The 12,602-nt window shown below is 33.0% G+C and overlaps 3 protein-coding genes across 4 annotated transcripts; 1 reads left to right on the plus strand and 2 right to left on the minus strand.

The window, feature by feature from the left end:
- Positions 1–1,749: 1,749 nt before the first annotated feature.
- On the minus strand, positions 1,750–4,913 carry LOC107629764 (protein NRT1/ PTR FAMILY 5.10-like). Of its 2 annotated transcripts, none has more exons than XM_088508646.1 (4): positions 4,369–4,913; positions 4,066–4,281; positions 3,010–3,280; positions 1,750–2,635 (listed from the first exon to the last, which is right to left on the minus strand). In XM_088508646.1, exons 3-4 carry the CDS (start codon positions 3,273–3,275, stop codon positions 1,810–1,812), a joined length of 1,092 nt encoding a protein of 363 aa, XP_088364772.1. In that variant the 5' UTR covers positions 3,276–3,280; positions 4,066–4,281; positions 4,369–4,913; the 3' UTR covers positions 1,750–1,809. The 2 variants fall into 2 exon arrangements, with proteins under 2 accessions (XP_088364772.1, XP_016188133.1); XM_016332647.3 differs by having other exon boundaries at positions 3,010–3,818; positions 4,369–4,912.
- Positions 4,914–5,817: 904 nt separating this feature from the next.
- LOC107634207 (transcription factor bHLH81) lies at positions 5,818–8,758 on the plus strand. Its single transcript, XM_016337778.3, has 5 exons — positions 5,818–6,543; positions 6,644–6,757; positions 6,878–6,943; positions 8,240–8,308; positions 8,398–8,758. The coding sequence occupies exons 1-5, from the start codon at positions 6,199–6,201 to the stop codon at positions 8,449–8,451; spliced, it is 648 nt and encodes a 215-aa protein (XP_016193264.2). The 5' UTR covers positions 5,818–6,198; the 3' UTR covers positions 8,452–8,758.
- A 118-nt stretch (positions 8,759–8,876) lies between these two features.
- Positions 8,877–10,869, minus strand: LOC107629765 (uncharacterized). Its single transcript, XM_016332648.3, has 2 exons — positions 9,798–10,869; positions 8,877–9,430 (listed from the first exon to the last, which is right to left on the minus strand). The coding sequence occupies exons 1-2, from the start codon at positions 10,785–10,787 to the stop codon at positions 9,092–9,094; spliced, it is 1,329 nt and encodes a 442-aa protein (XP_016188134.1). The 5' UTR covers positions 10,788–10,869; the 3' UTR covers positions 8,877–9,091.
- Between the last annotated feature and the right edge of the window lie 1,733 nt (positions 10,870–12,602).

Raw genomic sequence — 12,602 nt, forward strand, 5'->3', positions numbered from 1 at the left:
CTTCTGTAAAAATAATGTAAATAACTATATAATTTTTACAATAATTCTTTGTATATGTTCTTGGTTCCAATTTTTTTTTTCATCAAAATCTTTCACTAACAAGATAAATATTTTAATTTTTTTATTACTTTTAGTACTCTCTTTCATATTTTGATTTTTATGTTTTTTATTGTATTTTTTATTTATATATAAATATTTTTTATATTACTTTTATATTCTGATATTATTTTTTAGTGTTCTAATGTCATATTTTTATTGTATTTTTTATTCATATGACAACTATTGTTGATATAAATTTTTATTTTTATTAATTTTTATGATATTTTTATTATTTTTTGTTTATATAAATTTTTTTTCTATTCTTTATTGTACTATATTTATGTTGTGTATAAAATTTTTTATTTTTTTATTTAGTTTTATTCATATGAATTTTATTTACTTCTTATTGTAATTTTTTTGTTCATATGATATATGTTGTTAGTTGTAATTATTATATTCTATGTTTGTATGGAATTTTTTTGTTTCTATTGTACTTTATTTTCGTTTTTATTATATGCTAATTATAAAAATTTATAATCCAAAATGATACTAAATTTTTTTTTTTGTGACTAAAATGATACTAAATTAAAGAATAATAACAGTACTAAAATAATATAGAATATTTTCATTTTGTTTGACATTATAAGATGTATAGTACTCCTTTTAGTATTTTTACGTGTTAAAATATATTTTATCAATTTTTTATATGTTATTTTAATTTAGTAAGTAAATATTAATTTTATTATAAAATAAATTAATAAGATTTATTCAATTATCTAAAGTAAAATGATAGAATAATATAAAAAATTATTTAAATTGATGTCTCTTTTAGTAATTTTTCATTTAAAAGTGATTTTGAGTAGTATATTCCAAATAACATTTATTTTACTATAATCTATTTTGATATAAAGATTGCCAAACATAAATCACGTTAACGCAAACTTACTTTTCATTAAAATTAAATTTGCAAAATCACTTTTATACAAGGGAATGCTCCCATGAAGACACAGAAAACGTCTTTTTTTAAAGATATTTTTTTAATAATTAAAATTTAACACATATAATCACTTAAATTATATTATTTTTGTCAAAATTAGGTCAGACAAATTAATTTGACCGAAAAATAGTTAATCAAATTTTGAATCCGTCTAAATTAATATTATTTTTTCATAAAAAATTACTACAATACCTTTATTATATAAAATGACTAAAATACTCTTATTATGTATATTAATTTTGATAATTCTAAATTCTAGCCCTTTTCTTCTCTATGGTTATAGGGTTAGAATTTAAAGTTTTCAATATATATATATATATATAATAAAAATATTTTAGTTGTGTTTTATAATAGGGATATTGTAGTAATTTTTTTATAAAAAATTATTAATTTATACCAATTTAAAATTTAATTTATTAATTTTTTTCTAAACTGATTTATTTAGTCTAATTTTAATAAAAATAATACAATTTAGTTGATTATATGTGTTAAATTTTAATTTTTAAAAAATATATTAAAAAAAACGTTTTTAACATCTTTATATAAGTGACTCCCTTTATTTTATACAAACGGGACAAGCACACACGAAGTCTCTTGTAAATCTCACTCGAGTTTGAAATGTGTTTATTCTCCCCCTCCTCTTACTGCCTTTGGCAAAAATAATAGTTGGTGGTATAGGGGATTAGGGGTTGGGTAAACCTTAGTCGCTTCAGTAGTAGAAATAATTATTCCTCCCAGCAAAACGAGAAAAAAGTAAAAAAACAATAAGTGGGTTATCCTCGAGAAATCCGTTTGTGATTATAAACGTAGGATTTTGCAAAGCAAATGAAGAGAGTAAATCCGATGACACTAAGGGCAGCAAGTAGCCAGTAGAAGTAATCAAGATGCGCCTTATTCAGATTATCAGCAAACCAACTGTCATGTCCATCGCTGCCTGTCACTCCTTCAATAACCGAAATCAGAAAGCCGCTTAGAAAGTTTCCCACACCAAAGATGCTCAAGTACAGAGCAAGACCCATGCTTCGTAGTTCATCGGGAACCTGATCATAGAAAAACTCCTGCAGACCAACCATGGTGAAAACTTCTGCAGCTCCAAGCAAGAGGTACTGGGGAATCAACCACCACATACTCATGGGAATGGTTGCATCCGGTTCATCAACAAGACCAAACTCTTGTGCTGTTTGCAGTCTTTTCATCTCAACAAGAGCCGCAAATATTACATTAAATATCGATATAAAAATCCCAATCCCAATTCTTTGTAGCTTTGTGATGCCGGAGGGTTGCCTGGTGATGGCTCTAGCTATTGGCACAAATATGCGGTCATAGATGGGACTGATGACAACAATGGCAAGTGCAATAAGCGTTTGAAGAGAAGCAGCAGGTATGTCAAAGCCCGGAAATATGGTGCGATCCAACGTAAATCCTTGCTTCGTGAAGAAGGTAGGGGCTTGAGCAAACACAATAGCGAACGGCAGAGTTGTTGCCCAAATAGGAACCAGCCTTAGTACTGCCTTTGCTTCTTCCACCTCCACGACGCTACCCGCGACATTCCCTTCTTTGATGGAACAGTCTGGTGCTAATAATGCTTTGTTGAGGAAGCTGCCAGTGTTGAAAAATTCATCAACGGAGCTATGATATTTCGTATCCAAAGAAATGAGGCTATATATGTAGTGAAATATCAGAGTAGGAAAAACAAAGATTTGTTCAAATAATGTTACTCTATGTACACAATTACACTAGGATAGATTCAGGCAGCTTCAGATGGCATGGCATATAGTCAAAACTAGAAGCAAATAAAACATTCGGATATGAGCAAGATGACGGTTCAATAACAATTTAATGCTCCAAGCCTCCAACGCTTAATGTAGAAGCAAAACTCAAGAATTTCATTGTGGTGGTAGTTGCTGCTTCAAGACTACTACTAATTTGTAATAAAATAAAGGACTACGAAATTAGCATGTTTTAATCCTTACTTGAACTGTTGGGAAATTTGAGGAGGGAGTGTTCCACTAGTTTCCTCTTGGATGGTTTCTGCTTGCCGATTTCCCGCAGCTGTAACAAAGACACGACCAATTCTGAGAAAAGGGCTCTTGCCATGGCCCTTGACGTTAAACCTGTAGGTCCATGTTCCAAGAATGAAAACAAGCAATGCAATGATCATCACCGCACAAGGGATTCCAAATCCAACGACCCAACTAAGGTTGTCCTGTATATAGTTCAAAATCCAAAGAGTTCCCATGCAACCTGCACACATTGTGAAATACCACCAGTTAAAGAACGAGCTTCTATCCTTGAGCTCCTTCGGATGCTGTTCATCAAATTGATCGGCTCCAAATGCCTGAACACAGGGCTTATGTCCACCTTGTCCAATGGCCACCAGATAAAGTGAGATAAAGAACAAGATTACTTGAGTTTCAGTTGCGCATGATCCCAGTTTCCTGCCAACTTGGCACTCCGGATTGTTGAGAGAAGGAAGCATAGCTGATATTGTTAACGATCCTAACCCATGTCATTTATGTTTGATAATTATGATAAAGATTAGCGTAAAAAGTTACATAATAACCCAAAATTGATCATTCTTTTTCAGGTTCTGACTCTCTGAAATGCCTGACGGTTACATAGCAGCAGTATAATACAGAGTGAGGAGAACCTCGAGGTAAGCTACATTTTTGGATCACTACAAATCTACAATCATCCTAAGCGCACTACTGACTGCCCTGCCCTCCCGGCCTGATGTCCACACAGCTCACGTCAGGGCCCCGAAAACTCATCAGCTCGTAACCTTCCATAGGTACGAACACATTTTGAGAAGCAATGAAAATGTATTAGATGCGACAACAAGTTAACAACACAATAGTGACATGCATGGATATATTAAAAGCTTGAAGACAGGGGCATACTACAAATTACTAAAGGTGCACTCACAGCATTTGCTAATCGCTTAATTACTTACTAATTGTGATTAGTGTATGTAGATGGAGTATTTTAGGTTAGAGGAGGGGAGAAAGGGGAATAGCGGTGAGACTGACCAAATGCAGACGAGGGAGGCGAGAATGATAGTGCGGTAGCGTCCAAGATAGGAATCGGCGACGATTGCTCCAAAGAGGGGAAGCAGGGAGGATGCTCCCGACCATATGTTTACATTTTCGGCTGCGGCCGCCGTGCTCTGCTGCAGCGGCCCTGTAAGATACGATATCAGGTTCCCCTGAATCCCATAGAATGCCACCCTCTCCTCACTTCCACACCTGAAGAACAATTAATTGAACTGAATCGGTAACTTGTAGGAACGAGAATTCAAGAGAGAGGAAGAAGGAAAATACGTAGATACACACCTATGATAAAGCGAGCAGATCTCCAAGAGCCAGATTTGGATCTGATGGAAGGTCGTCCCTTGTAGTCAACGGCGCCGTTTACGGTATCATCAGTGTCAGCAAGCAGAGGAGCTTCCAATGCTGAGGAAGCCTCCTCGGATATGGGTTTGGAATGGAGGACTGAAACGTACTGTACTCATTCATTATCAAGGCAATTAGTCACGTCGGAATAAAACATAGGAAAGTCGGACATACGCATACTTGCCGGAGTAATACAGTCAAAGTTTGCTTTCCAATTATTTTGCAAATCACGTGCACAACAATTATAGCAAACTTTCAGAACTTGCTTAAAAGGATTACTAAACTTATCACTAAGCCAATTCAAGATAGCTTAGTTTTTTATTTAAATAAATAAAAAATTAATTAATTTTCAAAAAAAATATCTATGGTCTAAAAGAAGACCCAAAATGAGCCAATTGCTATTTCAGGCCCTCTTATTACTTTGCATGTTGCGCCTGCAAAATGTTTCAAATCATCGAATTGGTTCATCATGCGTTCTAGTCCACGATGCAATAGTGCTGAAAATGTTGGAATTAATTCCAAAATTTTAAGATTCAAAACTGGGATAAAAACGCAAGTCTTAACTTACTCCCAAACCAAAGGTGATGTTATTAATTTAAAGACTAATGATTATATATATTATATAAAATTTGGCCCAGTTTGATAATTTGACTCATGTATATTTTGATAATTAATTTCGTCTGATAAAAATTTAGTCAACAACAAATTAATAAATATTTTTAAATTATATTTTATATTAATTTATTATTATTAATTAATAATTATTTAAATTTTATTTTTTAAAAATATAAAATTAATAATTATTAATTATAGTTGTTTAAAATGACTAAATCACTCTTGTTTACTTAAGGAAATTGTTAATTAAATTAAAATAGTCATCTTTGAACCACTCTATCATAAATAGTATCAAATGTCTGTTGGCTTGCGGATCCAGGTTTGTCTATTAATAAAGAAGTTTTGCCCCAAGAATAAAAACGAAGGGGTAGCTGGTCATGGAAGGAATTGCAGAAATGACAACAGTATTGCAATTTGCAAGCAGCCATATTTCCAACACATGAAAACAAAACAATACAACTAGTTAGTAGGTAGTGTTTATTTGGCTAATAAATTAAGGCAATAGAAGTTCATAAAGATGCATAATAAGCAGCAAACTCTTTTCAGTACATGCACCTAAGCGGGGGCAGAGATAAGCGTGAAACGAAGGCGCGTGAGAGACAATGAGTGAGTAGAAGAGCGAATGTCCCCATCCTATCCTTTCCTTCACAAGTTGCAGTGTATAACTTTGCGGCTGTTGGACCCTACATACTGCATCCACCACCGTTCATCATGCAAATATGCTACACATTAGATGGTCCATAAATGGAAATGAAGAACATGAAGAGACCAGGCAAGATAAAGCGAAACAGTGTAGCACTCTAGCGTCCGCTTTTGCGTAACATCACCGAACACAGATCAAAACAAAAACCTAGAGTTCCTGTTTGTATTCATTCTAATCTCATTTTTATTGTAATAAAAATTTATGTTGCATGCTTAATGTGTGTGGATTTACCGATTTAGTGTTAAAAAGGGCTAAAATTAGTAGGTGCAGAATATATGTTGAAAACAAAAAGGCCACCACCCCCTTCAATTTCAATTCCGTTGCTCCAACCTCAGGAAACACCACCAACAACAACACATCGTTAACTTAAAACCTAGAATCCTTCCTTATTCATTAACTTACGAGCAACACAGCAACTCCTGAGGCCAACGTTGAGAATTGAGGCTCTGACGATGCAGCCCAGTAGTAGTGGCAGTGGCGGTGGCGGTAGCAGCGGTGGTGTTGCCAGGTTCCGTTCAACTCCAGCGAGCTGGTTAGAATCAATTTTTGTCAAGGAAGAAGTGGAAGGAGAAGGAGAAGAAGAAGCTGATCCTCCGGCGTTGAATAGCAGCAGCAGCATCCACCAGCAGGGATTCACTCAGCTTCTTTCCGGTGACACAAGCGGGGTTTTCCGCCACAATAGTTCTCCCGCCGATTTTGTATTCGACTACTCTCAACAATACGTATCCTCCAACTACGACTACGACTACGCCTACGCTTCTCCGGATAACAGCAGCGCGAATAATCCAATCCCGCAGGTTCAAATCAGTTATTACTCTTTCTTTTTGTTAGTTACTTATTTCATGCTATTAACTTGATGTCTTTTAACTTATCTCAAATATTTTGGTGATGTATTAGGAAATTAAGCAGAGAGGGGTGAAAGTGGAGAATAAGATTATGAAGGATTCTGTGCCTTGGAAAGTTCGAGCAAAGCGTGGCTGTGCTACTCATCCTAGGAGTATTGCTGAAAGGGTAAATCCAATCTTGCCATACATGTGCAGTTGCAGCATCACATTTCAAATTCTCTTTCTAAAGAAGCCTTTACTTAGAATTCGCGTTCTTGTTGCTTCTTTTTCGGACCTCATGGTGCAGGTTCGGAGGACTCGTATCAGTGATCGTATCAGGAAGCTGCAGGAACTTGTGCCAAACATGGATAAGGTTAGTGTACTTTTCATCTTAAACTACTCTTCTTGCTTAGTAATTTACTTCCACTCCTGTTAACTTCATATTTTATGCTTTTGCTACTGCCATAATTATATTGAGATTAGTCATAGGTGGAGACTAAAACTATTCTTTTGGAATGTCAAACAAAATGCATGACTTCACTTCATTTTCAAGTGAATTCTCGTGTGAAATTTATTTGGAACAATATTACTTTATGGATTTGTAATCATTTCATTTCTATTATATAATTGGAGCTATTCGAATTTACGACCAGATTTTTTCTAGTGGTATTTATTACATTAACATATGTGATTAATAATGCAGCAGAGTATGTCCGAATAGAATTTAGTAAATATTATTGTTTGTACATGAGATAATGAAATACAGAGAAGATTTCAGTCAAATAAAAGTATAAAACAGAATGACAAGTTAGTATATGAAAAAAATTGCGTGTGAACCAACTTTTTTTCAACTAACAATCTGTTAATATTTTGCAGTCCATACAATAATAAATAAAATATTTAACTCTTACTCATTTACTGATTCGATTCGATCAATTGGTAGTTAAAAAAAATTTCAAGCAAAATTGTCATTTTGGTGTACAAGAAAAGATAAGGATACTGTATAGAATGGAGTACAAAGGATTTTTTATGGGCACAAAAGGCTCTATATTTGTGTGTCAACCACTTACCTTTTTACATTCTGAAATGGTTTGCGAATTTTGGAACAAACTTTGTATGGTTTTGTAGGGGAGACACTTCCTTTCCACTCATTTTATCGAAGTTTGTTAAATGCACGAATAAACTTGCTCTGTAAGACTAGAAATTTTGTTGGAGTACTATGCTACTGAATTCTTGAAACATCAGCTCCAACTAATATACATTCCTGTTATAGGCCTCATTGTTGTTTTGTACTTGTTTTTCTCTACTCTCTGTCTCCCATTTCAGTTCTGCCGTTTGGTTAATTTTCCTTTGTTTAAATATAAACAAGAGTTCACAGGTATATAGTATTAATTTATGTTATAAAATATTATTTAGATTATTTTTCATTAGCAACAATCTTGACTCAATTTTTTTTATTTTTTTTAAAGGTGATTCATTTTATGTACTCTTTTTGTACTCATATTACAAAATTAATTGTAATTGAGTCTACATTATTACTAATGAAAAATAATCTAAATAACATGAAAGATAAGTTATATAACATAAATTTTGGACTCTTGGATTTACTTGTAGATGATACGTGGTAATCTTTGGTTATATTGATTTGGTGATGGCTTGGTTCTTGTAGCAAACTAATACTGCAGACATGTTAGATGAGGCAGTAGCTTATGTCAAGTCTCTCCAAAAGCAAATTGAGGTACATCTTATTTTATTTTTGATTAAATCTTTTGCCTTTGTGAGTAGAGTAGTGATTTTACATTGATGAACTTATAATATATATTGCAGGAACTATCGGAGCAACAACAAAGATGTAATTGTGTGGTTCAAAGGAGTAGATAGATATAAGTAGATTGCTTTGTGTTTGCATCCGCATGCAATGAGAATCAACAGATTATACATAACAGATTATACATAAGATCATGTTGAGTGGTTCTTAATTCTTTTTAAGACCTGAAAATACCTTGCAAGTTTTTTTACGTTTGACTGCCCCAACAAATTCTTTGATGAATTAACTTCAGTAGAGAAGTCCCTTTGTAGTTTTGCGTCATTTGCATATTTTCATCCGACCAAATTTGTGACACTTGCTTAACCATCAGAGGCGAATGAATCCTAAAAGCAGCATATAATTTATTTATTTACCATTTAATTAATTTCAAACAAATAGATGTAGGAACAGTGACGAAAGCAAACCAAATGCGTCACTTCCGAGTTCCGACCAAAGATTGAAGGTAATGTAACCGTTCCTTTATTTAAAGCATGATCCATACTGTGAAAACTCATTGATATAAGCATAACACATTAATCATGAGGAAAAAAACACTATATTATAACGTACTTCGTAAACATAAACATACTAATAAACTATGAACTATGAAAGATATAAATCTACGGATTGACTACACTAGTCATCACAAACATAAAACACACATTTACAAACACGTATCTTCACAAGAAACATTACTGCTAAATTTTTTTTAGCTCAACATGGGCCGTGATGAACACGCTGACCCAAATAGATGAGATGCCAAGTAAGAAACATGAGAGTGAGGATGTTTAAGATGGAGGAGTATGAATTCAACTTCTTCAGCTTCTCATTAAGCTTGAAAATTTTCGATCTGAATGCATCTTGCTCTGCACCTCGTGTGGGTGTTGCTGCTCCTGAGGCCGAGGCTGGGGTGGTGGCGCTATTTGTGCCGGTTTCATTAGGATCAGCAGTACTGTGCTGATGTTGATGCTCTTCTGTTCTGCTATGTTCACCAGTCATATCCTCTCTTCCCCTTCCTTCTTCTTTCTCCAGTTTCATCCTTTCGAACATCAGCTAATCATTAAAAAGAAAAATTGAATCAATATCATATTTTAAAAAGCTTCCCTGATACCATTATATCCTGATACCAGTATAATCTCAACGAGGTAAATCTTGATATGTGTACGAAAAATAAGCAGACACATGATTCCACATTCTCTTTATGATTACTTCAACACCATATAAACCTTAACTTGTTTGTGTATTTAAAATGTTTTTAACAGCTTTCAATACCAAAATACGAAGGTGGAAAACATTGATGCTGAAGTGCTCATATGAAATCATTAATTGTCATTAATATTTCCAAGAAAGAGAATTGGTTTTAACTGTCAGCAGAGACTAGTCTGTAATCTAAGTGAAGGAAGAAGTAACGGTTATATACCTTAGTAGCGCGAGGTTCCAAGTAAACAGAATTGGCAAAAACAGTGAAAAGTGCAGCAATAAGGTTATAAGCTTGAAATATCTCAGCTTTACGAGAGAGCGCCTTGGTCCTATGGCCAAAGACATGGCCCACCAAAGCCATCCCAGTACTATAAGCCATAGCTTTGAAATATACAGGGTATATCTTACTTTGTACCACCGCAAATTGTTGTCTCGGCATAACCCTCGACAGCACATAGCTTGAGAAGAAAGTAACCCAAACACACAGTCCATAAGCAGTTGCAAACCCCATCAAATTTGCCACACCCATTAATGAATCCAAATAGTCCATGGATCCCAAATATTCAGCAGCAACTCGCCTCATGGCTACCCGAACCCCCAAAAGCATATCATTTCCTTCCGTGACGTTCATAACCACATCATTCCTGAGGGTTTGCCCTTGTTCTTTTGCCTTCTCCACAGCTTCTTTTGTATACTCCTTTGCATCATGAGCTTTATCGTAAACGGTTTCTTTGGCCTTCTCAACTACACCACGCGCCGCCTCTTTCTTCCTTGCCAACGACTCTCTCTCTAGGTCTATAACGTCATGGGCTTTGTCTTTGGCTTTATCCACGGCACTGGCTATCTTATGCTTGCACTTTCCGTAGGCATCACAAATGAGGTCCTTGGAAGCGTGGAGGAAGGCGGCATCATGTGCTTGGGAGGATAATCCTTGTCCCACGTTAGGGAGAACGGATGCCGCCTCCTTCATCTTCTCCTTGGCGGTGTTGAGAAGAACACCACCGGGGTCGGATTCTGCGTGCTGCTCCGGTGAAATGGAGATTTTGGTGTTCTGATGACCATCTCCATCAAATTCAACAACGACAACCCGATGGCCTTCTTTGACAATGGTGCTTTCCGCTTGCTTTTGATCTGCGGACGGCGTGGGAGAGAACAGGCCTGCTCCTGCAAGAGAAGTCAAAAACAGACTCAACGCTAATACGTTCATCATTGTTACTATTGGAAATGAAAAATGGACTTTGAAGGTTGAACGATGTGATGGGATTGTTGTATATACGATGTCGCAGATTGGAGATTTGTTTCGGTTTTTGGAATATGCAGAAGTCGGTGGTTTGCAACACTCCAATGTAACTGACACGTTGTATGGAGGAATAGAATCAGGTGGCAACACGTGTTATAGCTCTACCTGAAGTGGCCACGTAACCCTTACCGTGTCGAGATCAAAGGGGTCTGTTTGCTGGATGAGTGTGAGTGCGCTACCATAACATTCCACTGTTTTCTTAGTGAATCGATCTCTTAACTCTTGTCTTATATTTTTACTAGAGGGTTGAATAATCCATTTTTAAACGTTAAAAATAATAAAAATATATTTAATTTGTTTTTTTTTAATGTATTTTTAATATTTGAAAATATAAAATTATATTTCTATTAAATATATAATTTTAGTTATTTAAATTTTTATTAAATTAATAATTTATTTTTATATAGTATTAAATATAAAATAAATTATTATTTTAAAATTATTAATTGTAGTTATATTGATTTATCCCTAAGAAATAATATTAAAAAAATTAAATAATTAATTTATTATTCATTAACACCTTTAATTCAGTAAATACATAATAAGTATTAAATAAATATACTTGTTCAATCTTAAATTTTTAGAATTAAATTGACCTACTTTTAGTATTATTTATTATACTTGACTTCTTTAAACATCATCTTCTTATTTTTTTACCCATATTATGAAATTATTTTTTATTAAAATTTATTAATAAAATTTTATTCTTGAAAAAAAAGACAATATAAAAAATTTTATTTTCATGTTTTCAAGATGTCTATGCAAATTAGTTAGAAAATAAAAAATTTGACAACAATATTTAAAAAATGAAAGAGTTGACAGTGTTAAAAAACTAAAAAAAAAAAACGGTAAAAAAGAACAAAAAATAAGTTTGTATTAATTTTTGAAGAAGTACTTTTTTTTATTTTATAAAAAAATGTTTAATAAAAAATTATTTTTGTTTAGATAATTTTTTAAGAAAAATTTTAAATATTAAAAATATTTTTTATTTATATTTTTTTAAAAGTAAAGTATTGTTAATTTTTAAAAAATGTAAATAATTTTTTTAAAAAAATACTTTTTTTAAAGATGTATTTAAATAAATTTTAAATTAAATAAACATATTTTATTTAAAAAAATTATTTTTTTACTAAAAAAAATCCAAATTAGCATTAAAAATGATCAAAGATAAAATATATAATACAATTTAAAAATGTAAATACCATCTAAATTATATAAATTAATAAATAAAATGTTTAATTTATTTATTCATAAAATATTCTATTTTTTGTGCTACAATCATAATTATATTGAATTATCACTATCTACTGAATAAAGTTATTATTTATTTACTGTGCTAATTACATCGTTATCTTTTCTTTATCAATCAATGCAGTGACAATTTGTCTTCATCTTAACGTTGCAAAATACCATTTGAAATCATAATGAAAAAACAACAAAAGAAAGCAGATAAAATTGCATAAATAAATATATGCGTATAAAAACGTGAGTTAGATTTTCACCGAACTTCTCACCCAAATAGTTCCCCACCGCCTGTATTATATTGGTCAAATTCTAAATTTAGCAGCTATCATACATATTAATAGATTGACTCAACCACTATTTAATAAGCTGATTATTTTACTTCTTTCTTACTAAGATATTCTTTATGGAGAGATTATATCCTTATCTCTTCTCTATCTATAAATGCGAGAGTTTGAATTCAATTTAGTATAGTTGCAAGAT

This window comes from Arachis ipaensis, chromosome B3 (genome assembly GCF_059453495.1).
Source record: "Arachis ipaensis isolate K30076 ecotype BB chromosome B3, ASM5945349v1, whole genome shotgun sequence".
NCBI lineage: Eukaryota > Viridiplantae > Streptophyta > Magnoliopsida > Fabales > Fabaceae > Arachis > Arachis ipaensis.

Excerpts from the sequence above, each read along its gene's own strand:
- LOC107629764 (XM_016332647.3), bottom strand. The coding sequence starts at position 3,515 with ATGCTTCCTTCTCTCAACAATCCGGAGTGCCAAGTTGGCAGGAAACTG. Across the intron at positions 2,636-3,009 it reads CAAATTTCCCAACAGTTCAA|CTTCCTCAACAAAGCATTAT; the intron begins GTAAGGATTAAA and ends CAACACTGGCAG.
- LOC107634207 (XM_016337778.3), top strand. The coding sequence starts at position 6,199 with ATGCAGCCCAGTAGTAGTGGCAGTGGCGGTGGCGGTAGCAGCGGTGGT. Across the intron at positions 6,544-6,643 it reads CGAATAATCCAATCCCGCAG|GAAATTAAGCAGAGAGGGGT; the intron begins GTTCAAATCAGT and ends GTGATGTATTAG. Across the intron at positions 8,309-8,397 it reads CTCTCCAAAAGCAAATTGAG|GAACTATCGGAGCAACAACA; the intron begins GTACATCTTATT and ends TATATATTGCAG.
- LOC107629765 (XM_016332648.3), bottom strand. The coding sequence starts at position 10,787 with ATGATGAACGTATTAGCGTTGAGTCTGTTTTTGACTTCTCTTGCAGGA. Across the intron at positions 9,431-9,797 it reads TGGAACCTCGCGCTACTAAG|CTGATGTTCGAAAGGATGAA; the intron begins GTATATAACCGT and ends TTTAATGATTAG.